The sequence below is a fragment of the Microtus pennsylvanicus genome, chromosome 14 (assembly GCF_037038515.1).
Source record: "Microtus pennsylvanicus isolate mMicPen1 chromosome 14, mMicPen1.hap1, whole genome shotgun sequence".
Taxonomy (NCBI): Eukaryota; Metazoa; Chordata; class Mammalia; order Rodentia; family Cricetidae; genus Microtus; species Microtus pennsylvanicus.
Window position 1 is genome coordinate 72250457 of NC_134592.1, and position 26466 is coordinate 72276922.

The 26466-nt window shown below is 39.9% G+C and overlaps 1 protein-coding gene across 33 annotated transcripts in view; it reads left to right on the top strand.

Annotated features, from left to right (window-relative positions):
• The window catches only part of Hdac9 (histone deacetylase 9), an 834213-nt gene that overhangs the window by 471358 nt on the left and 336389 nt on the right, over window positions 1-26466 (top strand). For 21 of the 33 annotated variants that reach the window (XM_075948414.1, XM_075948433.1, XM_075948415.1 and 18 more), the window contains 4 exons: window positions 4517-4758; window positions 8462-8612; window positions 9643-9769; window positions 11690-11811. In XM_075948414.1, the coding sequence (XP_075804529.1) occupies window positions 4517-4758; window positions 8462-8612; window positions 9643-9769; window positions 11690-11811 (642 nt within the window). The remainder of the gene's footprint in view (window positions 1-4516; window positions 4759-8461; window positions 8613-9642; window positions 9770-11689; window positions 11812-26466) is intronic. The other 12 variants (XM_075948434.1, XM_075948418.1, XM_075948443.1 and 9 more) reach the window with 3 other exon arrangements.

The window sequence follows — 26466 nt, forward strand, 5'->3', positions numbered from 1 at the left end:
AAGTCACTGTTTGCCAAACCATCGTTTATTAAGAAATCACTTCCCATCATCGTTAAACTGCTACATGCAGTATCCATAGTTCAAACTTCTGATTGACACATTGAAAAATAGCCGATATCAGCAAAGATAGATTAATACCTGTCTGCACGTGCTCACACGTGTTCCCAATGTGTGCCATACAGCTGATTGCTGCTGCACGAGTGCACACATGCACATGTGCCATACAGTGTGATTGCTGCTGCATGGATGTATGCGTGCCTGCATGCATGCCATACAGTGTGAGTGCTGCTGTGTGAATGCATACATGCACGTGTGCCATACAGTGTGATTGCTGCTGCGTGAATGCATGCGTGCCTGCACGTGTGCCATACAGTGTGATTGCTGCTGTGTGAATGCATACATGCATGTGTGCCATACAGTGTGATTGCTGCTGTATGGATGTATGCGTGCCTTCATGCATGCCATACAGTGTGATTGCTGCTGTGTGAATGCATACATGCACGTGTGCCATACAGTGTGAGTGCTTCTGCGTGAATGCATGCATGCATGTGTTCCATACAGCTAGATTGCTACTCATCAGCATTTACACGTGAGGCCTTAGTACTCTAAACAGGATACCTGGGAGTTTTCCTTTAAGCCCTGAAAATAAACAATAAATCTACATAGAATAGAAACTTAATAATTCCCAATCTGGGATCTTCAAACCTATGTTGATGTGGAACATGCAGAAGTGATGAATATTTCCAGTAATTTTAAGAAATATGGATTTTGATGAAGGATTTTTCACCTAGGGAAATTCTCAGAAATCCACAAGGATGACCCCAGCTAAGACTCCTGGCAATAGTAGACAGGGTGCCTGAACTGGCCTTTCCCTATAAACAGATTAGTGACAACCCTAATTGTCATCATAGAGCCTACATTCAGTAACTGATGGAAGCAGATGCAGTGATCCACAGCCAAGCACTGGGCTCAGCTCCTGGAGTTCATTTGAAGAGAGGGAGGAGGGATCATTTGAGTAAGGTGGGGCTCAAGATTGTGAGTGGGAAAACCTCAGACAGCTGACCCGAGCTAGTGGGAGTGCACAGACTCTGAACTGACTGCTTTAGCTCCTCCCAATGTGGGTCACAGTTATGTGACTTGATATGTTGGGTTGGCCCCTAGCAGTGGAACCAGGACTTACTCTGGGCGCATGACTGGCTTCTCAGAGCTCGTTCCCTATGGAGGGATACCTTGCTCAGCCTTAATACAGGGGAGGGGTTCGGTCTGACCTCAACTTATCTCAGACCTTGCTGACTCCCCAAGGAAGGCCCTTTGAGGAGTGGAAATGGGGTGGGATGGAGAGAGCTGGGGGTCAGGAGAAGAGGAAGGAGGGGGAACTAAGCTAGCATGTAAACTTTTAAATTTAAATAAATAAAAAAGAAGAAATATGGAAAGCTAAAGAAAGTAGAGTCAGCCAGATTCTCACCTGAAGCACTGCCCTCATCTGTCCTCCGTGTCGCTCCATGCAAAGACTTTATGGACTAGTGTGACTGAACAATTGTCTCTCTCGCTCTCTCTCCCTCTCCCTCTCCCTCTCCCTCTCCCTCTCCCTCTCCCTCTCTCTCTCTCTCTCTCTCTCCCGGTGTTTGTGTGTGTCTCTATGTGTGTCTACACATGTGTAGTTATGACTGGATTTGTTTGCTTTTTTTCCCCTCAAGTCCTGAGGCTCAACATTTATAATGATGTCTGATATTTAAGGGGCTCCGTAACAGTGTGTGCAGTTTGCTGATCACAGTATTATTGCCATTTTATTATTGATCTTTAAGGATTCTAATATTTTCATTCTTAGGGATTCATATGTTTTTGAGCATGCGTGTGTAAATGGGTGTGCATGCTCCTATGTCTGAAGACAATAAGCACATGTGTGCACATGTTTGTGGAGGGAAGCCCGAGGGTAACCCTGAGTGTCATTCCTCAGTATGACAGTGTCTGTGGCTGGCCTGAAGATCCCCAAGCACTCTAGGCTGGCTGCCTGGTGCTAGGACTGCAGCCTGCAACTGCTTCTTTACATGTAGATGCTGAGGGTTAAATTAGTGTCCTCATGCTTGTACTGCGAGAATTGATCAACTGACCTTCGTCCCCAGCCAATGACTACATTTGTTTTTTGCCAAATGGATATGACATAGTTTATATAGGTGTTCCTTCTAGTTGGTGACTATGACATTAATAAAACACAAAATCTCCAAATAACAATATAGCATTAAAGTTTTTTCTCCATTAGGATTGTCTCTTTATGATTTATTTCTAGAAGTGGCAAACCTGAATAAAATTATAGAAATATTTAATATCACATGGTTCAAATTTTGGATTGATTTTTGTCAATTTTATACCAACTGGAAGTAGCACTTTTAATAAATAATTCAATCATGTTCTTACCTTTTAAAATGGGGCATGATGCAGGCAGACATAAACGTATGTTCATATATTGTAGTAATATGGGGCAGCGGCGGGGCTATGTCCCCAAAACCCCAGCCGCCTGCCCTGCCCGGCTAGCTTTACCCCCGAAATAATTACACAGATACTGTATTCTTTTAGACACTGCTTGACCCATCTCTATCTAGCCTCTTCTAGGCTAACTCTCGCACCTGGACTAGCCCATTTCTTATCATCTGTGTAGCACCGGTCTTACCGGGAAGATTCTAGCCTAAGTCCATCCTGGGTCGGAGCTTCATAGCGTGCGTCTTCCCTGGAGCGGGCAGCATGGCGTCTCTCCTGCGTCTGCTCCAGAGAGCAGAGCTGTGGAGTCTGACCTCACTTCCTCTTCCTCCCAGCCTTCCCTTCTGTTTACTCCACCCACCTAAGGGTGGGCCTATCAAATGGGCCTAGCAGTTTCTTTATTGCTTAAACAATGAAATCAACAGATTGATATATGACACTCCCACATCAATATATACATGGGCACATATGTGATTCTTTGTAGCTACATAGTGATGTTTCATTTTATTAGTGGTTTATATTATTTGCCAGTAAAGGGGATTTTTAGTTGCTGAATTGTTTTTATTTTCTAATATTTATAGAAATCATCATTTTATTTCAAGAGTTGCTTATACACCTTTGATTGGTTAGCTAATCATTACTGGTGAACTATTTTAATGTACAGAAAATTTCCATTTCTGTGTAATAGAGAAGACAAGATCAACAGTGTTTCCTGAAGTTGTCCTGCACACACTGTGAGTGATGGCTCTCATGTGAGCCTTTGACTACATTGCCCTGACCACCTCTGCTTTAGTGGTGGTGGGGCTGGGGCTCGGTGCAGATAACAGTGTTCTCAGGCTTGTGTAAGTAGGGGAACTGGAGCAAGAGGGTGAAACTGATGGCTTGCATATTGCGGTTGACTTACTGAACCTTTTCCCTAGGCTTCTCAGAAAGTTAAAGTATTTTGAATATTTTTGCAAATGAAATTTCTAGTTATTTCTGTCTGTGCTGGTGTTAGAGCTGAGTAGTGGTTCACTAATTTTGAGGAGATATAACCTCGGCTTCCAAAAAGCTCATCATCTTTAACTTGACCTCTTTCACTTTTTTACAAAATCTTACCTAATTCCTCAGGGTGGATGTATTCCTCAGAATGTTCAGCCATCAATTCAGCATGGGATCTGACCAATTAGAGTAGGCATTAGCCATAAGCAACCTACATCTGGAGAGCTTCTTGGGCTGTGGCTTTTCCTACCTAAAACTTTCTTTTAGTGGGACAGCAAAATTTATCTACTTAAATTGTGCTAGAAATGTCACATATATTATCCAATTCAATTTTATGAATTTAAATATTATCTTCAAAAGTTACATTTGGGTCATCGGATCTCTTTTCCTTTGGTGGTTTGATTAAATATTTACTTGAAGTTCCCGCATACTTCTTCCTCTCTTGTTTATTTTAAGAATGAGGTTTCCACGATTTAAATGATCACTATTTAAGAGCCAGTACTTAGACACTTGGCTGCTCTCACTTCTTCATGTGCGGACTTGGCTTGTTGTTATGGTTAATCACCACTAGCTGAATCTGGATGGAGATTTTTCCCACTTCTGATAGGGTCGCCGATGTATTGCATCGCATGCTTAACTTAGGGTAGAACTCTTCTGTCCCTGATTATAAGGCTTTTTATGAGTCCATGAATTGATTCGTGACAGAAGTTCCCTTTTTGTATGACATCTTTCTTTCATCTTGCATTACTTGGTCTTCAGTGGCTTAAATTTGTTAAGTGGTTCAGTCTTTATATTTAATATATAAATGATTTTGATACCTCTAGGTGAATCCATCTATTTGAAAACAGACATCTGTAGAAAGATTCAGAGCAGAATACTTGTTATTGAGTGAATTGAACTCAGGGACCTTTTACCAAAATTTATGTACAAAAACACATCTTGCCTTCAGTGTAAAGGAGTGATTGGGCCCCTTCCTTTATGTGTGTGCTTTGTTTACAAATCAGAGTGCTAATTTCCAATCTTTGTCTCCCCTTCTTTGTCTTCCTTCCCTGGTCTCCAGTGGATGTGAAATCAGAGGTTCCTATGGGCCTGGAGCCCATCTCACCTTTAGACCTAAGGACAGACCTCAGGATGATGATGCCCGTGGTGGATCCTGTCGTCCGTGAGAAGCAGCTGCAGCAGGAGCTGCTTCTCATCCAACAGCAGCAACAAATCCAGAAGCAGCTCCTCATTGCGGAGTTTCAGAAGCAGCATGAGAACTTGACACGGCAGCATCAGGCGCAGCTGCAGGAGCACATCAAGGTAGCAAATGTGTCTTTGTCTGTCCTTCTCAGTCAGGGCACCTGCACCCCGCTGTGGGCCCAAGACCAGCCCGCGGGAGCACTGATGGGCAAGTTCACTGTGGATAAGACATGGATGTGTGGCTTGATGGCAATTGTAGTTGTACTAGTTGGAAACGTGGTTAAGTAGCCGGTAAGAGTGGCAGGAACTTCCCAAGAGTGGCAGGAACTTCCCATGCGCGTTCGTACCCTCTCCCATGTGTTCCTTTCCCCCGTGTAGCCACCACCAAGAACCACAAGCTGAGAGAGGTCCAGGTTATGCTACTAAAGAACCTGTGTGCCCTGCTCATCAGGAAGGGTAAAGTCATCCTGTGAACAGGAGCAGTCTGAGTCGCTAGATTGTTTTCTTCTCAGTCTAGGTCAATACAAATTTTTCCTTGTAGAAAAGATTATATGGCATATAATCAAAATCAAAATAAAATAATACAATGAAAAGTCAAAGGGGGGTTATATTTTTATATGCAAAAGTGGAATAAATATTTTAATGCTTTTATAGACTGTTAAGTCAGGGGAAATAAAAGAAGAGCTCAGATTTTTTACTGACATCTGGTGATTGTGTGTTCACTGGAATATGTCACTGTAGATTTGTCTGTCTTTTGGTTGTTTGTTTGTTTTAATAATTGGCAAAGGCATTTACCAACAGGGGTCTTGTAGGGCATGGCAGCACATAGCTCTAAACTCAAAACTTAGAAGTTTTAGGTCTGGGCTGACAAACGAGACAACGTTTTTAAATTGTAAGAAAGCACAAGGATGTTTTGAGTCAGTCAAATAGATATTTGATTTGAATTCATTATTAAAAGCACAAAATATTTATAATAAAGTTTTACTTTATAATCAACTCTTTCAAAGATGACTTAAAGGTAATAATCATAATGCATAGAATTATGCATTTTGTCATATTTTGCTATACTGTACTCTAGGCACATAATCTCATGTGTATCAAGTACAAACACATGAATGTTGTATCAATATAGATCATGAAGTTATAACACTAAATTACAATGTCTAAGAAGATAGAAGCATTATGTTCTTCCCATTTTTCTTGTTTTGCAAGATACATTATCTGTGTAAAAGGCTCTTCAATGCCTGATATAAAATATAATCTCTTGAATGTTGTATACATAAGAAATAAATACATCTAAATAAAAATATTAAAAAAATATAATCTCTTTCCTTAACTAACAAAGTTTATTAAACACTTTCATATGATTGCTCCCTAAAATGCCTTAAAAATAAGAATGAAGGATTTTGTGTGTGTCCCCAATGAAATCATTATCTCATGGCTATATTTAAAATATGAGTGACCTTCACTTAGTTTGTACATTTATTTTTTACTAAAGGCCACAGCGTTCCTTCGGTTTGACCCTTGGAATGGTGATAGAAGCATTGCTATCTAGATTGCTCTCCTTCCAGGCACGGTAACTGGGCCAGGAGGCACGGGTGTGATACATGCTTGTCAACTTGCTTCAAGAGCCGAGTAACTGTATGGTTCAGTTTCTTTTGTATATGAGTTCTTCTCCTGGAGTATCAAGCCATGCTGATAAGCTGCTTGCATCGGTTTCCTTCAGATTTGTTTCTTTTTCTTTAATGTTTGGTGCCATTGTTATTGCTGAAGCCAAGTGTGAGTAATTTACCATCTGATCACTAAGAACCTAAGAGCAGCAAGTAGGTGATTGTTTCTGTGGCACAAACAAAATGATATGGCAGGTTGATTGACATCTAACTCTCTCAAAGTGGCTCTTGAGAGAGTTAGGATCTTGAGGTGGTTAGAAGGGAACTATAGCTTAACAAGATGTTTTTTCTACATACAGCGTTTTTGTGTGAGAGGCAGAAGACCTGTTGGCATCCTCCTTTTAAGATTAGGAAGTTAAATGCATCCCTAGAACTTTTATTTTGTCCCGTTACTGTCTTAAGGGTAGGTCTAAAGGTTAATGTTTTTAGCATTCATTTAGATTTATTTGCATGAGAAGGAGTACCCCGAGCTTTAAGGGCATTAGCTTTTGAACTCTGACTCTTCTCACAGCTGACACCTGTTGCCTTCTGTTCTAGTCTCCCAGATTTTGCCTAATCAGCTGAGGTAGAGAGAAATGGTGTGACTTCGCAAAGCCACGTAGAGTGTGACTAGAATGTGTTGTCTTCTTTAGTTTGCCCCCAAAGCTCCCAAATCCCCGTGACTCACAGCTGGAAAGAAACGTGTTAAATTTTAATTCTTTTTAATTTTTTAGACATACCCCATTCCTATAATAGATGTTGGATGTAAGTAATGATTATGGTAACAAATGTGTGTGGTTTTTCATATCAAGAAGGAATTATAGTTCTATTTCATTGAGGTTTTAGATAAAGTATTGAATTCATTTGACCAGTCTGGATATCGATATAGAGTTGGCATTCAAACAGAATTTAAACGTAACTATAGATTCCTAAGTAACAGTGGTATATTTGAGAGCACCCATTAAGTAGTCGGCATGTGAAAAAACAAAGCACCAAGGTATTAAGCTGTAACATGGGAACAGACAGAGTCACTCCTAACCATGTGCTTGGGTTAGGCTGTCACACTTTGCCTAAAAACTTGCCTTCTTGTTGCCACAAAGAAACAAGATGAAGGTCCTGAGAGCTTTTAATTTTTATTCCAGTATTTGTTATAAAATACAACTTTTAGATAACAAATATTCAAAAGGATAATAATATAATAATTATTCTTTAGTTGCTATTAAGCTTTAATAGTAATAAATGAAACTGTATCATTCAAAACAAAAAACCCAATTTCCTATGAATTATGTATATGATCTGTGAGAGGCGTTATTGTCCTTCTTACTCATGATGAACTGAGGTTCAGAATACCTTTAGTACCCAGTCAGATCTCGTACATGGCAATGACAGAGGCTAAGAGAGTCGTTTGTTCTCCAGCGGGAACATTTGCTTTTCTGCAGATATATGTATTTCTCCATCTTCAAATGCCGTAACAAATAGCCTCATATCTGTGTTATGTGTGATTTGAAGTGAATGCATCAGAAAACCAGACTCCAGTACATGGGAGTTTGTGGACGTGATTTCATTTGGATCTGTGTCTCTAATCTAGAAGTTTTCGTGTGCTGGAGGTCAGTTCTGAACTTTCTGTGATCTTCTAGAGAAGGATATGGATGCGTAGATTATGCATCCTTACAAGAACTGTCTCTGTGGAAGGGTACAGTCTTAGTGTCTGCTCTGTTTCCGGTAGGCTTCCCCAAATTAACTCTCACCCCCGCCTATCCATGGTAATTTTATACTGTATCTCGGGGTAAGAGCTGGTTGTCTATCTATGGTGTGAGAGACTTTGTGAAATAGACATCAAGGCCTTCTCTGCATTTGTGTGTGCCTATATTTTATAGGCACATGGGGAAAGGACCTGAAGGTTCAAGCCAACAACATTCAAATGACCTGAGTGGATTTGGTAATAATTTTTGATAGGGATCTACAAGTAATGAAATTATCTAAAGACTTACTTCTTGTAGGTATCAAAGCCATTCTGTTTTCTATATTTCTATTTCAGTCATAATAAGGTGGTTGAAGCACGAGCGAAATGCTGTCAAGCTCCAAACGTTGATAATGTTGCAGTGTGGGGCAGTGAGTGATGACGTTGAAGCTTAAAGAAATTGCACACTCTCATGTCTTTCTCTTCTCGCAAGTTGCAACAGGAACTTCTAGCCATAAAACAACAGCAAGAACTCCTAGAAAAGGAGCAGAAACTGGAGCAGCAGAGGCAAGAACAGGAAGTAGAGAGGCATCGCAGAGAGCAGCAGCTTCCTCCTCTCAGAGGCAAAGATAGAGGACGAGAAAGTAAGAGGCACCAGGGTAACAGACCGCTCTCTTCCCGAATGGCAAGGAAACGATGAACCGTAGAAATAAGCCTGTCGAAACTGCCCTTGTCTGGTTAAAAGAGTAACGTAGAGTCTAAAGAGCCCTTTCCTAACGGCCCTACAGAGCATAATGAGAAATGAACACGGCATTGCCAAAGACACAAGCATGTTTCCTGGACTTTGTAAATACCATCACACTAAAGGGATGGAATGTAAGATTCAGTAATAAAGTTACGTTTACATGTTTTCATTTCTTCCATCTTTCTGGCCAGGCAGTCATTGCTCTGAACACGGTACATCCACGCCTCCGGGCCCTTTTGTTGTTTTTAGACACAAGACAGAATGTTTGCAAAATACTGGTCCACAAGAGGGAGACAGAGCCAAATAATTGCCCTCTACCCAGTCAGTTCAAACTCAGGTCGTTGCAAAGTTTGAACTGAAATTATCAACTGAATTGATTTGTTTAATAATCAAGTGAATTTTAAAACAATGCTGAATTTTTTAACAAGAAAATCAGAAAAAGATCATTTTAATGTATTATAGTAATCCACAACACTCTCCAAGATTCCTGATTTAAAAATAAATAAAATTAAAAACTAGTTATTTATTCCTATTTATTTGCTTATTTTTGTCAGTACTGGGGATTGAACATAGAACTTCACAAATACTAGGCAAGCATTGTACCATTTAACTGCAGCCCCAACCCTCAGCAATTTTCTTTTGTAAATTCAAAGACAACTTGATGGCAGTCCTAGGAATTCTGTTCCTATAGAAATGATCCAAGAACTCATTGAAGGCATTTTGAAAATTTGTAATGAAAGCAACAGTTACAACACGGGGCTCTGCCATTTCCTAAAGTCTTTGTAGATTTGGTTTTGCTTTTCTTTTAATAGGAAAACTCCTCCATATGCTGTGGCCAGTGGTATTTCTTCATAACCATTGTTGAGTATTCTCGAGTAGTGAGATTAAGTGACCCACAGGCGGTGTCTCTCCCTGTGTGTGTGTTTCAGGGGCAGTGGCAAGCACAGAGGTAAAGCAGAAGCTTCAAGAATTCCTGTTGAGTAAATCAGCAACGAAAGACACTCCAACCAATGGAAAGAATCATTCCGCGAGCCGCCATCCCAAGCTCTGGTACACGTATGTTCTGTGTTCGGCTGTTTTCATCCTCAGTGTAGAGAGCATGGGTTCTATCTTTGGCTGACCTGGGCAGAAATCCTGAGCTTACCACTTCTGGGGCTTTCCTGGCTGCTAACAAGTGCCTGGAAATCTCTAAGGATCAGCCTTTCTCTCCACAAGAAAGAGACCACAACAGCACCTGCCACCAGAGTTGCTGGGAAGTCCCGAGAAAAAAATGTAACGAAAGATAAAGGTGCAAGCAGGGCTCAGTTAGCGTTAGCATCTATCACCCGGAGGGCAGGGAGGGCATTGTCTTCCTTACTGAATGAGTAACTGGCATGGAGGTAGAACCCAGGGACGGTTTTGAATCCTCAGGTAGTTTCTGTGACATCTGTGCAGAATTTGTGAATGTTTAAGGATTTGGCCACTTTTTGTTTCACGTGGCTTAATATATAATGGAAATCAGAGCTATTTTGAGAAAATCAGTGATTTTTGGTCCCACGTGTGTATCAGTTGACCTGAGAAACCAGCCAGTATCAGAAAATAATCTGAAAGAAATATAATTTTGTTATTTTAAGTCATCTGCATAGGAAGTGACTGATTCATGATGCTCTCAAAGTTAGCACATTTCAGGAAAAAAAAACATAATTTCTAATGAGAAACAACTACTAGGGAATACTTTATCTGCTGAAAATGCTTCAGCTGTTCCCTTGAGTGTATCTGACATGGCCCTCATGTCAGCAGTGATCTTCTTTTGTTTATATGTAATAGAATTCCAGCTAACCATAAATCATTAATTTGAGGAATTAGCTATGTGGCTCTGGGAATTTTCCTTGAATTCTCAAAGAATCAGTTTCCGTCTCTGTAAAGAGGACATAATAACATGTATTGATGCTTTTGGCCAGTTTCAAGTATGTGAAATGACCATACACGAGTTAAGTGTTGAGAATGTAGTTCTCAGATAAAGACTTACGGTGGAGTAGTCAGTGTGGAAGTGGCCCTGTGCCCTGGGCCTTCTCTCTGTTGTGTGAGAATTGGGATTCCTGTACACACTGGGTAGTTTGAGTTCAGTCCTCCAAATTCTTCTTCAGTAGCACAATTGCTTCCTTTTCAATATACTCATTCCAGAAAAATAGCATATTTTTAAGTTAGTTTTCTATTGAAGAGGAATGTGCTTTCATTTTTTCAATAATTTATGTATTTTTACTTTATGTGTATTGTTTTGCCTGCATGTTTGTCTGATCTTGGAGTTACAGACAGTTGTGAGCTGCAATGTGGTTGCTGGGAATTGAACCCAGGTCTTCTGGAAGAACAATCAGTGCTCTTAACCTCTGAGCCCTCTCTCTAGAGTGTGCTTTCTAATCCACACGTTAAGATGGCCTGTAGGACTCAGGCCCCTGAGGCTCCAGGCTGTCATCTCTTCAGTTCAAAGGTCATCCTTGGGCACATGGCTATGCCATCTGGGAGTAATGAGGTCTTTGGACATGTTCACTTCCACCATGGTTGTTCTATAAAGGTGACTCCAAAGGATCAGAATAGCAGCTGTTTTTGTTTGTTAGGTCGATTTTGTAGTTTTTTAAAAGTATAACAATCTAAGTTCTTCTATCAAAGTGAAATTTCCCATGTGACTGAACGACCAAACACAGGGTGGGCGCTGCTAAGAATCTCTCACTGTTCTGTTTCCCTGTAGTGAACTTGGATACTGAGGCTGAGGTTTGTAGACCCTGGGGAGGGAGAACGTAAATACAGCTGAGTCATGTGGGCAGCATTTGCAGCTGAGTCACGTGGACATTGTGTGCAACTGAGTCACGTGGACATTGTGTGCAACTGAGTCACGTGGACAGTGTGTGCAGCTGAGTCACGTGGACAGCGCGTGCAGCTGACTCCTGATTGCACGCCCTGGAATCCAGCTTCGCTATAAACCGTCTTTGTTTGTTGTAGGGCCGCTCACCACACCTCACTGGATCAAAGCTCTCCACCTCTCAGTGGGACGTCTCCATCCTACAAATACGCATTACCAGGAGCCCAAGACGCCAAGGACGATTTCCCCCTGAGAAAAACAGGTAAGTTGGCACAGCAAGGACAATGCTTACTTTTTCACGGCACACCTTCCTTTTGTTCTCACTTCTTGATAGAAATTAAAGAATATGACGTGGACAGCGTCCACATACACCCTTCACTCACAGCTTCTTGAACCAAATGTATCCACACGTACATGTATATGTGAGCTCCTGTACATATTCAGAGAAACACAGATGCGAGACTCCCTTTTTCTTATTGCTGCATGAGTCCATTCACTAGATAAAGTATCTTTGTAAGATTGAAAAGTTTATCTGATTTCAATTAGCAATCAATGTTAGAATAAAGGAAAATAGGGATGTCTACCCCAGAAAAGTGTGATGTTTGTTCGTTTTAAGGATCCTATACTGTCCTTCTTTTCTTTAACCATTTGACTAAGCATGTCTAGTCAGAATATTCTGTCCAACACATTTTTTTTAATTTTAATATTTCAAATATTGACGTAGTGAGCATCAGTTCAGTCAATGTTTTCTTCTGAGAAAGTTTGCTCCCTAGGGTTCTCCAGGCTCCTGAACTAAGTAAAAATGTGTCCTTATTAATTTCATATATAAGGACACATGACACACAACCACACACATGGGAGCATGCAGTAAGACTTGTTTGGAGGAGTGTCACCGTGGAGTTTTGTTTAGGATTTAATGGACAGTATCATCTCTAAATCATGTATATTTCTTTCCCATCTTCTGTTCCTCTTGAATATCACTGACAAGTGATATTTAATGTGCATATATGCTCTTCCCACTATAGTCAATATATTTAAATAATAGATAAGGTTTGTGTACGGTATGTTCTAAAGCTTTCAGTGTTTCAGAGACTGCAGCTTTTCAAAATATTTAAAATATCCCACAGCTTCTAAACTGGCATTGATAGATAGTTGAAGCTATTGTATTTTACGCAGGTCTTATTGAGGGACTGTATCTCTGTAATTTGTGTATAAAATCCACAGAGTGGTGATTTCAAATAATTATATTCATTTTTTCCAAGCAATTTGGAGTAATTAAAATGGATGTAGATTGTACAAACATATGCTGGAGCTAATTTCTGTCAGATAATTTACCTGTGGCATAATGAAGATTTAAGAAGAAAATCAATTGTGAATAAGAATCTATTTTCTCTCATCCACTTTATATAGTCCCAGATGCAGGGAAAGAGTGCTTAAGCTTCCCAAGGCAATCAGTGCGTTTTTATCTTTATAGGCTGGGGATTTTCATGTCTCTAGGATGTTAGACATAGTAGAATACTTCAGTAGGGTCCAGTGTAAAGGGAGGACTGGCTGAACTCCATGTATTTGAATTTTACGTTGCTACCCACATAGTGCATTACCTTTCTTGTGAGTAAAGGTCTCTAGGACAGAAGGAGGGAAGAGAAGAGTGAGGCTTTCTGTACTTCTCAACCTGGGGATTTAGTTTGTGGAAATTGATTCATAGAGGGTATGGCACTAACAGAATTAATATTTGGCAATACGTGTGGGAGCTATTGACAAAAATTCTATCAACATTCCCACAATCAGGGAAGACACTGTCATGAAATAGCCCCAAAAAATGACGAGAAGGAAAGAACACGGAGTCTGCTTGTGGCGGAAGGCTCCTAACAAGTGATGTATGTATTCAAAGACCTGTCCTCTGAGCACGGGGCCTGCTCTGTCCTCTTACTGCAGAGACGGCACATGGACTTAGCTGAAGTGTCCTCCAGAGAAGGGGCATCTGGCCCCACAAGCATCCACAAAGAAAATCTGTTTTTTAAACTAATGAGTATTAAAAGTTAGTAATCTAGATCCTTCTGTTTCCACGAGAGCAGTTTAGTTTCCCTGTGAGAAGAATGAAGGATGGGCTCTTAATTTATTCTCAATGAAATTCCCGATCCACAACACAAATGTGCTCAGTGTGTATGTTATGTCCCCAGATCTGAATCTGGGCACATATGTGAGAAGCTCTTTGTGACGTATCATACATGAGAACAGCCAGGGCCTGTCTTATGGTATATTTTCTGTAGCTGCCCAATATTTTAAATGTGTCCTTTTTCTGCTGAAAATCTGATATTTATGAAGTATCAGGCTGCTGATCTGCAAAAACCACACATTTTCAAACATCCTAGCGTTAAAGTTCTTGAATAACTGTTAATACTTTGATATCGCTATAGGGCTTCAGAATATCCCTTTTCAGTTCCTGCTGTCTGATGAAGAAAAGTGTGATGTAATAAACCACAGATGTTTTCTGCATACAAAACCACTCAGAGATGCTCTTCACTAATTACAAATAGGCAGGGCTCTTCCCTATCCAGACATCGATCCTCTTGGTACATGTCAACTGTGTTGTGAGAAAACTGAGACCTATCTTGGTCTTTCATAGGTCACTGAAAAATTTCAATAATATTTCAATTATTGACTAGGACTTCAGCATTTGTTATATTCTCCTGACTCAAATGGTATTCTGAAAGATGTAAATTATAAAATTATGTCATGGCAAAATGTAAGTGGTGAACGGGGAGAGTGCTGAAGGTGACTTTTGTGTCATACAGTGACATCACATTGAACTGAACCTCGAGTACTACCGTAGGTCATCCGGAAGTACCAGGACAGCCAACATAGAGTCGAGCTTCATTACGACAGCCAGATTTCCAGCTTCTGCTGTCTACTTAGATATTACCCCAGACTTAGCGGAACTTGATAAACGAACCAGTTCTGTCTTTTGAACTGCCTGTAATACTACATCATTTTTATTTCCTTCACCCCGATCGTTTATCGAATTGCTTGTGTGTATTAGTGAGGTTTAGAGAATAAAACTGGTAAGGAAAGCCTGCACAGCTTTAAATAGATTAAGGTAGTCCTGGAGCTGTCCCTGCTGAAGTAAGGACAATTTTGAAGCTCTCCAAGCTTTCTGTACACCCCTGTCTTCAGCCACTAACAACCCAGGAATAGCCAGCTACAGAATTCTTAGTTTCTCACAGGAGTCTGAACTTTCTCATGCAAGGTGGACCCTTGCTTCCCTCCTCTTGGGAGGGCTGGAGTTGCCCCAAATCTGTTTTAGCTAATAAAACTCATTTACTTTCATTTTTAAAAATTATTTATTTATTTTTATTTTATGTGCATTCTGTTTTGAGTGCATGTATGTTTGTGTGAGGATGTCAAATACCTGGAACTAGAGTTACAGACATTTGCAAACTGCCATGTATGTGCTGGGAATTGAACCAGGGTTCTCTGAAGGATCACCCAGTTTTCTTAACCAATGAGCCATCTCTGTAGAGTTAGATTTATTTCTTTTAATTCTTAAATGAATGCCTGTATGTGACTGGCTTTGAAGTTGGAAATACCATATTTTTGCCCATAGTGCTATGGAACCAGATTCCCCTCCTTCTTCTGCACACCACAGGACTGATAAGAAAGTGGGGAGCTTCTGGGGCTTGACACTTTCAAAAGATTGCCTATTTCTCACAGAGATACTACATGCCTGCTGACTTTGAACTGACCTTCAAAACCATTTAATTTGGCTTATATTCCAGTGAGTATGTGCATATGTTTCATAAAATATTATGACAAAAATTTCTGGAAGTTTTATACTCTATTATATTATCGAGGTCTTAGGCAGTGAACTTTGCCTTTCTTTGAATGTTATAATCTTTCCATTTTATACTTCTGAACAAAGCAAACAGGCAAGGTATATTAACCTCTTAAACTGCACGAGCCATATAAAGCCTGGCTTTGGCTAAGAAGACTGTTCCAGTCCTACTGAAACACTCGTTTTAATGGTCAGAAACACTGGAATATGACTCAAAGGTGGAAGGGATCCAAACATAAGTTAAGGTTGCAGAATGCCAATGGCATTTTCCACTTAGAGTAAATTGGAAAGGGGACAGCTGAGACAATGTCCAGCTTGGTAAATCTGATGCAGCAGACAGTGGTCAGGATGAGGAACCTGGGTGACCTATTCAAGGCATTGTAATCCAAAATTAACAGAAGGATGTTTCCTTAAAAGGTCTTAAAAAATCTCTCCCTCCCCCCCTCCTTGTCTCTACCTCCTTCTCTTCCCCCTTTTATAGTTTTGCATATGCCTTGGCATTTCAGAATTTGGCATGAAGTCTAAAAGAAGCGCCATGGTTATTTCAAGCCTTTACCATATAGGGAGATCTGTACTGTGTGTTTTTCAACATAGCTTTTTTTTTAAATCAATAAACTTAGTTTTTAGAATAGTTTTTGACTTACATATTGAACAAATAACATGTTGCACCTAGGTTGATCCCATTATCAGGTTCTTTTAGTATCAACCAATCTGTGCATGTGTGTAAAATTGGTGTGGATGTGATATGTGTGTGCATATTTTTGGACACAAATGTGCAGATGTGTATTCACGTGTCTAGAGGTCAGAGGTCGACACTGGGTGTATTTCTCCATTACTCTTCACCTTATTTACCAGGACAAAGCCTGTTGATGAACCCGGAACTCTTCAAATCCACTTGTCTAGCTAGGCAGCTAACTCTAGGCATTTCCCATCACTGCCTACCACTTGGAAGTTCAGTGTAACCTAATTGTATGTCATCTGTCTGTCATTATAGCTTTACACAGAATTACATCACTTTTAAAACACTGTTTCTCACCTATTCCTACCAACCGTAAAGTGGGTATGTAGTAATTATTTTAATATTTTTCTTGGGCTGGAGAGATGGCTCACCTGCTATTCTTGCACAGAACCTGGGATCAGTTCCGACCAACACATGGTGGTTCATCAACATCTGTGAGTCCAGTTCCGTCAGGATCCTGTCCTATCCTCCGGCATCCGTAGGAACCAGACATGCACATGGCACATATACATGCTTGCCAAAAAAAAAAAAACCTCATTCACAATTTTTATTTTCCAAGACAGGGTTTCTCTGTAGCTTTGGAACCTGTCCTGTCTTGTAGATCAGGCTGGCCTCAAACTCACAGAGATCTGCCTGCCTCTGCCTCCTGAGTGCTGGAATTAAAGATGTGCCCTACCACCACCCGGCTTTCATTCACAAAACTATAAACAAATAAGTCTCTGAATTTTTTTCTGTGCAGTTGAACTTGTCAAACAATGTCACATAGATAGATTCATGCAGGATGTGACAGTTTCACGATGGCTTCTTTTCCTTGGCATTTGTATTAGTCAGGGTTCTCTAGAATATCAAAAGTTATAGAATGAATCTCTCTATATATAGAAAGGAGATGTCTTAGAATTATTGCAGGGGATGGTACAGCTAATCCAACAAATGACTGCCTAGGGGCAGAAAGTCCAAGAGTCCAGCAGTTGTTCAGTCCACAAGACTGGATATCTCAGCTGCCTGAAGTGCACACTGGAATCCTGAAGAAGTGTGGGCTCCAATGCCAGTGAAGGAGTGTTAGCAAGGTCAAGTGCAAGCAAGCAAGCAAATGAAAAGGGAGCATCTTCCTCTCACGTTCTGTATCTAGGCTGCCAGCAGAAGGTGTGGCCCTGACTAAAAGTTGACCTTCCCACCTTACCTCAAATATCCAGATTAGCAGCGGGGTTTCCCACTTCAACGGATTTAATTAAGAAAAAGATCCCCAAAGCAGTGAGCAGCCTTTTGTGTTTTTAGCTAATTCCATATGTAGTCCAGTTGACAACCAAGAGTAGTCATTACAGCATTATGCAGCATTCAATCTTACTGTTTTTTCACTAAATGAAGTTTATCAAATATTATCAATGAACAACATTCCATTGTATTCTTGACCACAGTTGATTTTCCCACTTACCTGGTGAAGTCATTTTGATTGCTCCAAAGATTGGGTGTCTGTGAATAGAGCTACAAGCCTTTGTACCGTGTTTTCAACTTAACAGAGACAAGTTCTGAGGAGGTGTCCAGTTATTCCCCCACGTGGATGAGCCTTGCTTCTCCTGCTAGTGTCTTCACTAAACAGAACACACACAGTGTGGTCAAGTTAAACCTTCCAGTGTTTGTTTTCATGGATAATGCGTTTAGTGCTGTATTAAAATGTAATGTCAAACACAGGATCATCTAGGTTATCTTGTTAGAAGTGTTATGTCTCATTATAACAGTTAGGATTATAATTAATCTTCAGTTAATGGTAAGAAGAGAATGGATGTTTTCGTTTGGATTCAGTATTTTGCAAGTGAGTACCAGGTTTGGCTATCAAGGTGTTTCAAAACAATCAAGCAAACTATCGCCCATCTTTAAAAATTCTTAACAATGTCATTATTAATGTGAGTCTTTATCAGTTTTCACTTTCTAAAGCACGTGTTTTTTAAAGCACACAAGACCTTGACCTCCCTTACAACATCTGCAACAAAATCATCTCAGTGAAGAGCTGTGTCTCTCAGAGTACCATGCTCGTGGGTGAGCAGTCTCTGTGTTTAGTGTCTAAAACTAAAGCACAATGAACTCATCGATTTAGAGGCTAGAGCATTCTAGGTCTGATTGGTCTTTAATACAAATGGATATTTTAGCTTCTTTCTTGCTCTCATTGGTGTGTGTGTGTGTGCGTGTGTTGCTGGGTTTTGTTTTATTTGCTTCTACTGTTCTTTGAGAATTACATTTAGTATATTTTTTTATATTCTTTCCATCCCAACTCCTTCTAGATCACATCATTATATATATCTCCCACCCAACTTCATGCTCTCTGTCTCTCTCTCTACCTCACTCTCTCTCTCTCAAAATAAAAATAATAAGCCACTAAAAACCACAGTGCTGCATTTCTGTTGGCTAACTGCCCCTGAGTACGGGGCATGCCCTGGGAGATGGTTGATATATCACTGTCATTTTATAGAGGAAAACCAATTTCCCAGGGTAGGACTTTGTGCTCACTTCCCCACCTCCCTGCTGGGCTCCTGCGTAACTTGAGCTTACACAGGTCTTGTGCACATTGTCATAGTCTCTGTGAGTTCCATGTATGTCAGCCCTGCTTTGTCTAGATTACTGATTCCTTAGGAATGTCTGCCACCTTTGGCTCTTACAATCTTTCTGCACCCTCTTCTGTCATCAGAGACTGTTTGTTCATTTCCCGGCCACTCAGACCAAATAATCACACAGAACCTATATTAATTACAACACTGTTTGTCTTATTAGCTCAGGCTTCTTACATTGTAAATTAACCCATTTCTATTAATCTGTGTATCACCACGAGGCTGTGGCCTACAATTAATTTGATAAAGTTCTGGCATCTTTCTCCTTTGACATCTTCATGGCATCTACTCTGTCTCTGTATCTCTGTTCAGATTTCCTGCCTGGCTTTACTTTGCTAAGCCATTGGCTGAAACAGCTTTGTTCATCAACCAATAAAAGCAACATATATACAGATCTTCCCTTTTCTGTCTAATTTTAAAAGGAAGGTTTTAACTTTAGCATAGTAAAATTACATATACAAAACAGTTATCAAGCAAGCTAGACCCTGAGCCTTCAGGAAGTGAGAGGTGTGACAGACGCATCCCTTGCAGTCTCTCAGTCTCTGTACAGTCTTCAGTTCTTCAGCATCATGTTGTCTACATTTGCTCCTCTGTCTTCTCATGTGCACATTAGAGTGTATTTGTTGATATTATCTAATTAAATTAAGGGGATTATGACTGTGATGGTATTGAATGTGTAAGTCAGATTGGAAAGCATTTTAATCCTAATAATGATTTCCTATCCATGAACACAAATAATTTTCCTCTGACTTAGGTTAGCTAATAATAATAATGATGATAATAAAAAGTAAAATTAAAGCATTTTATTCTACCCTTCTTTAACACTGATCTCAACTTATAACTTAGTCCTTTTCTCCTTGAAAAATAACTGCTTTTAACCTTTTTTCAAAACAGGTCTATTTGTAAAATTTCCCTTAGTTCTGTTTGCCTTTATTTTTACTTCAACTTGAAAGGTGGTTTTGCCAAGTTCAGATTTCTGGACTTTAACCACTTCTCTCCATCATTCTTCTCTTGATTGCATGATTTCTGGCAGGAGATGATGCAATTCTTATCCTTTTGACACAGATTAAAATGTTCTCTGTTTGCCACTCCCTGCAATTTTTTTTTTACAATAAAACTGTCTTAAGATCTTTGCATTTTGGACATGATAAGGCTACTTGTGATTGAGGATATTTATACAGCATCATGTTGTCTGAATTCCTGTATTTGAGAACCAGTGTCTATCATTAACTTTGGATAATTTCCATCATCTGTAACTTTGGGTTCTTCTGGGGCTGGTGACATAGCTCAGCAGGTGAAAGAGCTTGCTTAGAACCCATGGAGGTGGAGAAACTAATTCCTGAAAGTTGTTCTATGATTTTCATGTTGTGCAATAGCATGAATATGCCTTAACACACACACACACACACACACACACACACACACACACACACACACACACACAAAGGTGAAAACTGAGGAATCAGAGAAGGCAGAGCAGCCAGACACTAGAGTTTCTACCTCTACCTATCATCAGACTAAAAGCGCTATCCTGTCCTCAGACTGTTGCCTCAAACTGCACTGAGCTCCTGTCTCCTCCTGCCTTCTAGTCCTCTCTCTGCCATATCACTCCTGTCTCTACCTCCCTAGTGCTGGGATTAAAGGTGTGGGATCCCAAGTGCTGGGATCACCCTTGTGTGAGTTCTGTTTCTCTTTTAGACAGATTCAATCTTTTGTAGCCCAGGGTTGCCTTGAAGTAACAGAAATGGGTCTGCCTCTGTCTGCCAAGTCCTAGAATTAGAGATGTGTGCCATCACTGCCTGGCCTCTAGTGTCTTAGCTCTGCACTCTAATCTTCAGGCAAGTTTTATTTGTTAAAACACAAACAAAATATCACTACACACATACACACATATAAACATATACACACACATACACACATATACACACATACATACAGGCACACATACATGGGTGCACACACATACTACTACTGCTAATTATTATCAGTTTATTAATAAATTAATCTTTTCTTTTCCCTATCTCTTACTAAATATATTGGTTAGGCATTGATTGCACCTTCCCTTCATCCCACAAATTGAGATTTTCTGTTTCAGTTTTTTGAATCCTTTTTTGGGGAAGGAGAACTATTGTATAAATATTTGAAGATCATTCTCTTCTACATCATCTTACCTACTGATGAGTTTATCAATGACATACTTTCTGTTACTGGGATTTTATTTTTAGGATTCCCTTTTAAAATGTAGTGTGTTTTATTTATTTGTGTCTCTGCATGTCTATGTATGTGCAAGCATGTTTGCGCATGTTTACATTGTGAAGACCAGAGGACAACTTGTAGGAGCAGGTTATCTCCTTCTCCCATGTGTGTCTCAGGAATCAAACTCGAGTCTTTAGGCTTAACTTCAAGCACCTTTACCTGTTGGGCCAAAAAGATTCCTTTTTCATTCCTTCTTTGAGTTTTCCATGTTTCTGGGTGAATGAACCACCTGTTCTTCTGTTAGAGCCTTGAACACATTACTTGTAGTGATTTGTTAATCACCCAGAGATTCCCAGATGAGTCTCCTCTGAGTCTGAGTATTTGTGCTGGCTCTTCGGCTGTGTTCTTCCCATTCTTTGGTTTGTTACGAGCAGAAATGACTGAATGGAAAAGAAAAAGTTCTATATTTATTACTCAGTATGAATGTGTATGTGCATTTGGCTGGAGCTGACCTCTTTTAACAAACAATTTGCTGAAACTGTGTTTGTCAGATGATTCAGTTTTTGTCCTGGTTCCTGGGTTGGCCACTCCCAAACCTCCATGTTATCTTGGGATTCCACTAAGCATTGTGTCTGAAATAGCCTCTGTCTCCCAGGTTCCTGAGTTGTAACTCACTCTTCCCGTACTGGACTCCTGGTGAAGGTGTATGATGTAGATGTTTCCTTTACTGGACTCCTGGTGAAGGTGTATGATGTAGATGTTTCCTTTACTGGACTCCTGGTGAAGGTGTATGATGTAGATGTTTCCTTTACTGGACTCCTGGTGAAGGTGTATGATGTAGATGTTTCCTTTACTGGACTCCTGGTGAAGGTGTATGATGTAGATGTTTCCTTTACTGGACTCTGTGTAGATGTTTTTATCCCATGCCCCCATTAATGTGTCACTTATTCTTCTGTATTTGGTGGAATAAACAGTATCTTCATCATTGCACTGAAAAAGAAATTTGATCGCGTATTGAGTTAGAACAGAGGGCAATACCTTTGAAATCAGAAGGGCTGAATTTATCTTATTTTTCTGATTCGTGACACTCTGATAAGGTTGAAAAAAATGAAACCAATATTTGACTATCCAGGATTCAGAATTCTAAGATAATTTGAAAATAAGTTTTAATTAATACAAGGCAACTGCATTTAATATTTGATTAATTATTATTGTATAAGAGTCTATAATATTTTAATCAGTTTTGAGTAGGAAGATTACCTGTGATAAATTAAGAATTAAATTTATAATCTATACATTTTCACTTTAAGAACATAGAAACCATAATAGAAAATAATGTTACTAAGACTATTTGACCTAAAGATTAAGTATGATTATATTAGACTTGGTGACTACAATAAATAAAAAATCATAGTTCAATAAATGAGAAGCTAATCTTACTAATTGCATAGGTAATTTGTATGGTGGGTAATTAGAGTTTAATATAAACACCGGTTGTGAACTGTGGGATAATTAATCGGCCTTGTAAGAACGCTGAGCATCTAAGTCAGTTTACTTGTTTGAAGGGGAAATGAGGGGAGAGTAGCTGGTACAGCCTAGAAAGACAAGATGTGGGAATATCATGGTTTGGTGTCGGGTGGGAGTGGCTGAGAGCTCTGCTTAGCTCAGTGCTGTCTGACCCTTCACATTATAGCCTCAGTTCTTCCAGGCATTCGTTAAGGCAGGGCTGTTGTCAGCGATGAAGGTACCTCCTGGAAGTCCTGTGCACAGTGCCTGAAACACGGCAATCTCAGTGCACAAGTTACCAGTATCAGTTACTGAGAATAACGGTGCAATATCAGTGAGCGGAGTTATTAATACCAGGACAGAATTTAAAGGAATTTCAATGTCATTTCTTTTCTTAACCATGTCACCAAATCTTGTGAACATTGATTTTCAATTTCAGATTTTTCATGTAAATTAAAAATAGACCAATGATATTATATAAGGAAATTTATTTTCTTTCATGAAGATTCTGAGAAGAAATTTTAATTAACTGAAAAATTTATAGGTAACAGATAAATTGACTGCTGTCTCATAATCTTTCTCATATTCAATTTAATTATTCACTCTTGCAAAGTCAATGCAATATTTTTTTATTCCCCATAAAATGCACAATTAAAATCAGGCATAACATATTAGATAAGATTGGAATGAGAAATTGGCAAAAAATAATAATTAAGGCTTTTAAAATGTTTAGCCATCTGTTGTAAAGTCAGGAGAATGGTTTAAAAAAATCCTAATTTGTAAAATTCACAGTTATAGAACTTGAAATCCTGATGAAATATTCCATACAAATATGTGCATACTTTAGACATAGCTAGTGAGTATTATCAGAAGACGAAATGAAACAAATGAAGAAATATGTATGTTGCTATTATCTTTACATTTTTATCCAGCTCTCTGGTTCCTTTGCAATGAAAGTATCCCTTATGGCAGAGAATCTGGCATGACGCTATTACCTATGTGTACAAGTGGCTTCTTCCTTCTTAGTGTTTTAACATAGCAGCAGCTTCCTAAGGCATATGGGATTCTTCATCACGGCTTGTTGTCTCTCTGCAACACCCCCAGCTCCTCCTGTTATAGACTAGTTTGGTCCTCTGTTATTGTTGTTAATTTGGACTCTCTCTCCCAGAACTCCGTGCTCTTGAGTCCCTGATTCTGCAGTCCTGGGCCACTATCATTTCTTTCAGTAAAAGTTAGTAGTTCTCTATCAATCCTAAGATATCTGATTGCCTTTATCTTTTTCTTTCCAATTTGATGTTTCTAAAGTGTCCTTGACTGTATTATGTCTTCATTCCCTGACAAGGCCTCTGTGCTGGGCACACTCCTGAGGATGAAGGAGGGAGTTGTATAGCAGGTTTGCCCTGCAGGAGCTTGAGTCCTCCATGACGAGATGTGTGCAAAAGAATCCTTACAGGCTTGTGAAGGGCTTAGTGGCATGAACCATTCTCCTTACCGAGAAATTACGTCATCTTTCCTGAGTACCAGCATTCTCAGGTGAAAGCAGCAGTCTAAACCACTTGAAACCATAGCCAAGGAAGATTCACAATGCTTGCATTTTGCCATATATTATTTACATCACTTTATTCTTAATATTTTGGTTTTATTGTGTATATGTAAAAGTTTCTCACATACAACTAATAGTCACGGAGAGTTTATTGGAAAGTTAGAGATGCATCATATGGTGCCTTAAGAAAAGTACAGATCCATTCTGCCCAACAAAATTATCAGTGGTCACAGAAGAGTTCCTAACGTATTATCACCCAACTCAGTAGCTACCAGCTATGTGTAGTCACTTGGCGCTGGACACTGGAAATGGAGCTAGGATTATTTAGAACTGAATTTATTTTTCTACTTTAAGTTAATTTAAATAGTCACTTGTCACCAGTAACTCTCCTTTAATACAGCATAGGTTTTGGCCAAGGCAAGCTTAGCTCTGATATAACTGTCATTCAGACCAGAGCTCCTGAAGCATCATGGTAAACAGTGTCCATTAAGTTGGGCACCTGCACCTTAGGTCACACCATAAATAATCTCTGAACAGACTTTCTCAGGACTCTCTAATGTTTAAAGAGCAAAAACCAAACAAAAGGTCATTTGACTCCAATGGGAGTCGAGCCATTTTATTGAATCTTGGTTGTGTTCAGATGCACACACGGTGTTACGAATCTGTTGTACTCAAGTGAATCAGACATATGTGAGGTCTGTTCTGATTTCTACTGGGATTCCTGCATAGCAATATCGTCTAAATAGTGACAAGGAGACTCGAGGTCCCTAGCCTTACCTCTTCACACCTTAAGGACACAAAAGCAAACATTATTTCTCTTAGTTTTCTGGAAAATTCCCAGGGCTATCTCACTTGAACATCTTGGCTGATGGGCAACCCAGAATCAGCCACTTTTGTGATAGAATTGATTACATCAGAAGTAGAGGGAGAAATTATTGCCTGCTCACTCCAGATGTCTGGATAGACTTTACATAGTTCTCAAATAGTCTGCACTGAGTGAAAGGCTGACCAGTATTTTTCCTTCTAGTGGGTAGTTATGAGCCTGATAATTCCTTGTTCTCTTTCTCTTCTTTCTTTTTCTCCACCAGATTTCTCCTTCTGTTTCTCTTCTCTGCCTGCCAGCCCTACCTATCCTTGCTTCTCCTTGCTATTGGCCATTCAGCTCTTTAATAGACCATTAGGTGTTTTAGACAGGCAAAGAATCACAGCTTCACAGAGTTAAACAAATGCAGCATAAACAAAAGTCGCGCACCTGAAAATAATACTTCCCGACAGTTCCCCTAATCTCTGTGAGCATCTTCGTGGCCTTCTCATTGACATTCTCCTTTAGTAATTCTTCCAAACCCTCTCATAAAGGCTGGAACTTTTGTCTTCTTGCTTTTGGTATCAAACTCAGACACTGTTGTTCCATTGCCTGCATGAGTGCTTTCAGAGTGATGTTTTATTCAGTGTAGTTCCAAGAAATTCCTTTGCTAGTTGATGATATTATCAAATGTATTCCCAGCTCAGTAGTCTGAAAGGATTCCCAGTGCTTCCAGGATCTCCAAATCATTAGGTTTTAGTTTGTGTGTTTATTTGCCTCTGGCATTCACAGGCTTTTTTCTTTATCTCTTAGGCTGTGACTTCACTGACCATCTCTGTCTGGCTTACAGCCTATACTTCTAACTTGCCCACTCTTGTTTTCACTAATGTGTCTCTCATAATGGAAGCCCATGAGTCATGAGCTGCCTACAATTCAGCGCCACGTTCTGACAGTTCTTTAGTTTATGTGATAGTCTTTATTTCACAGTGTAGACAGTGTATTTTGACTATATCCACGCCATGACTCTCCTGCAACTCTTCCCAACCCCCAACATATCTCCTCCTAACTTCATGTCACTTTTCACTCCTTAGACCAGTCGAGTCCAGTTAGTGCCCGCCATGCTCACAGGTGTCTGTCCATCCCCTTCCAGAAGCCATACTAACCAATAGCAGCAACAAGAGGCAGATAACTCACCCTCCTCTCATAGCATCAACGGCCAGTTTCTCTGTGGCTGCAGTGGGGCCTCATCTGCCCCTCCCTCATTCATTATGGAATGTTGGCTGGCTCTATCTTGTGCAGATCTTCAGCAGGTTGCCACATTGCTGTGGGTTCAGAAGTGTCCGTCAGACACGGATTGACAGCAGTAGGCCCCAGTCTCTGGCTCTTACAAAGCCTCTACATGCATGTGTTCCGGGGTGTTCCCTGAGCCTTGCTCCCCATCTATTTCTAGTTCTGTCCTTTTCCTACCAGTTTGTGCTTCTGATGGTGGTTAGCCTAGAGTTTATACCTAAAAATGAAGACTGATCAAGATGCTCTCATCTTCTTTCCCCTTAGATCATAATCTGTGATCTGTATACACAACTTTAGAGACCACTGAGTTTTTTTTTCCAATTATTTTCTGTGTTGTGGTTGAACTCAGGGTCTCATGCTTCTTAGCCAGTATTTGTCACTAAGCTATTGTGACATTTTTAAACCATAT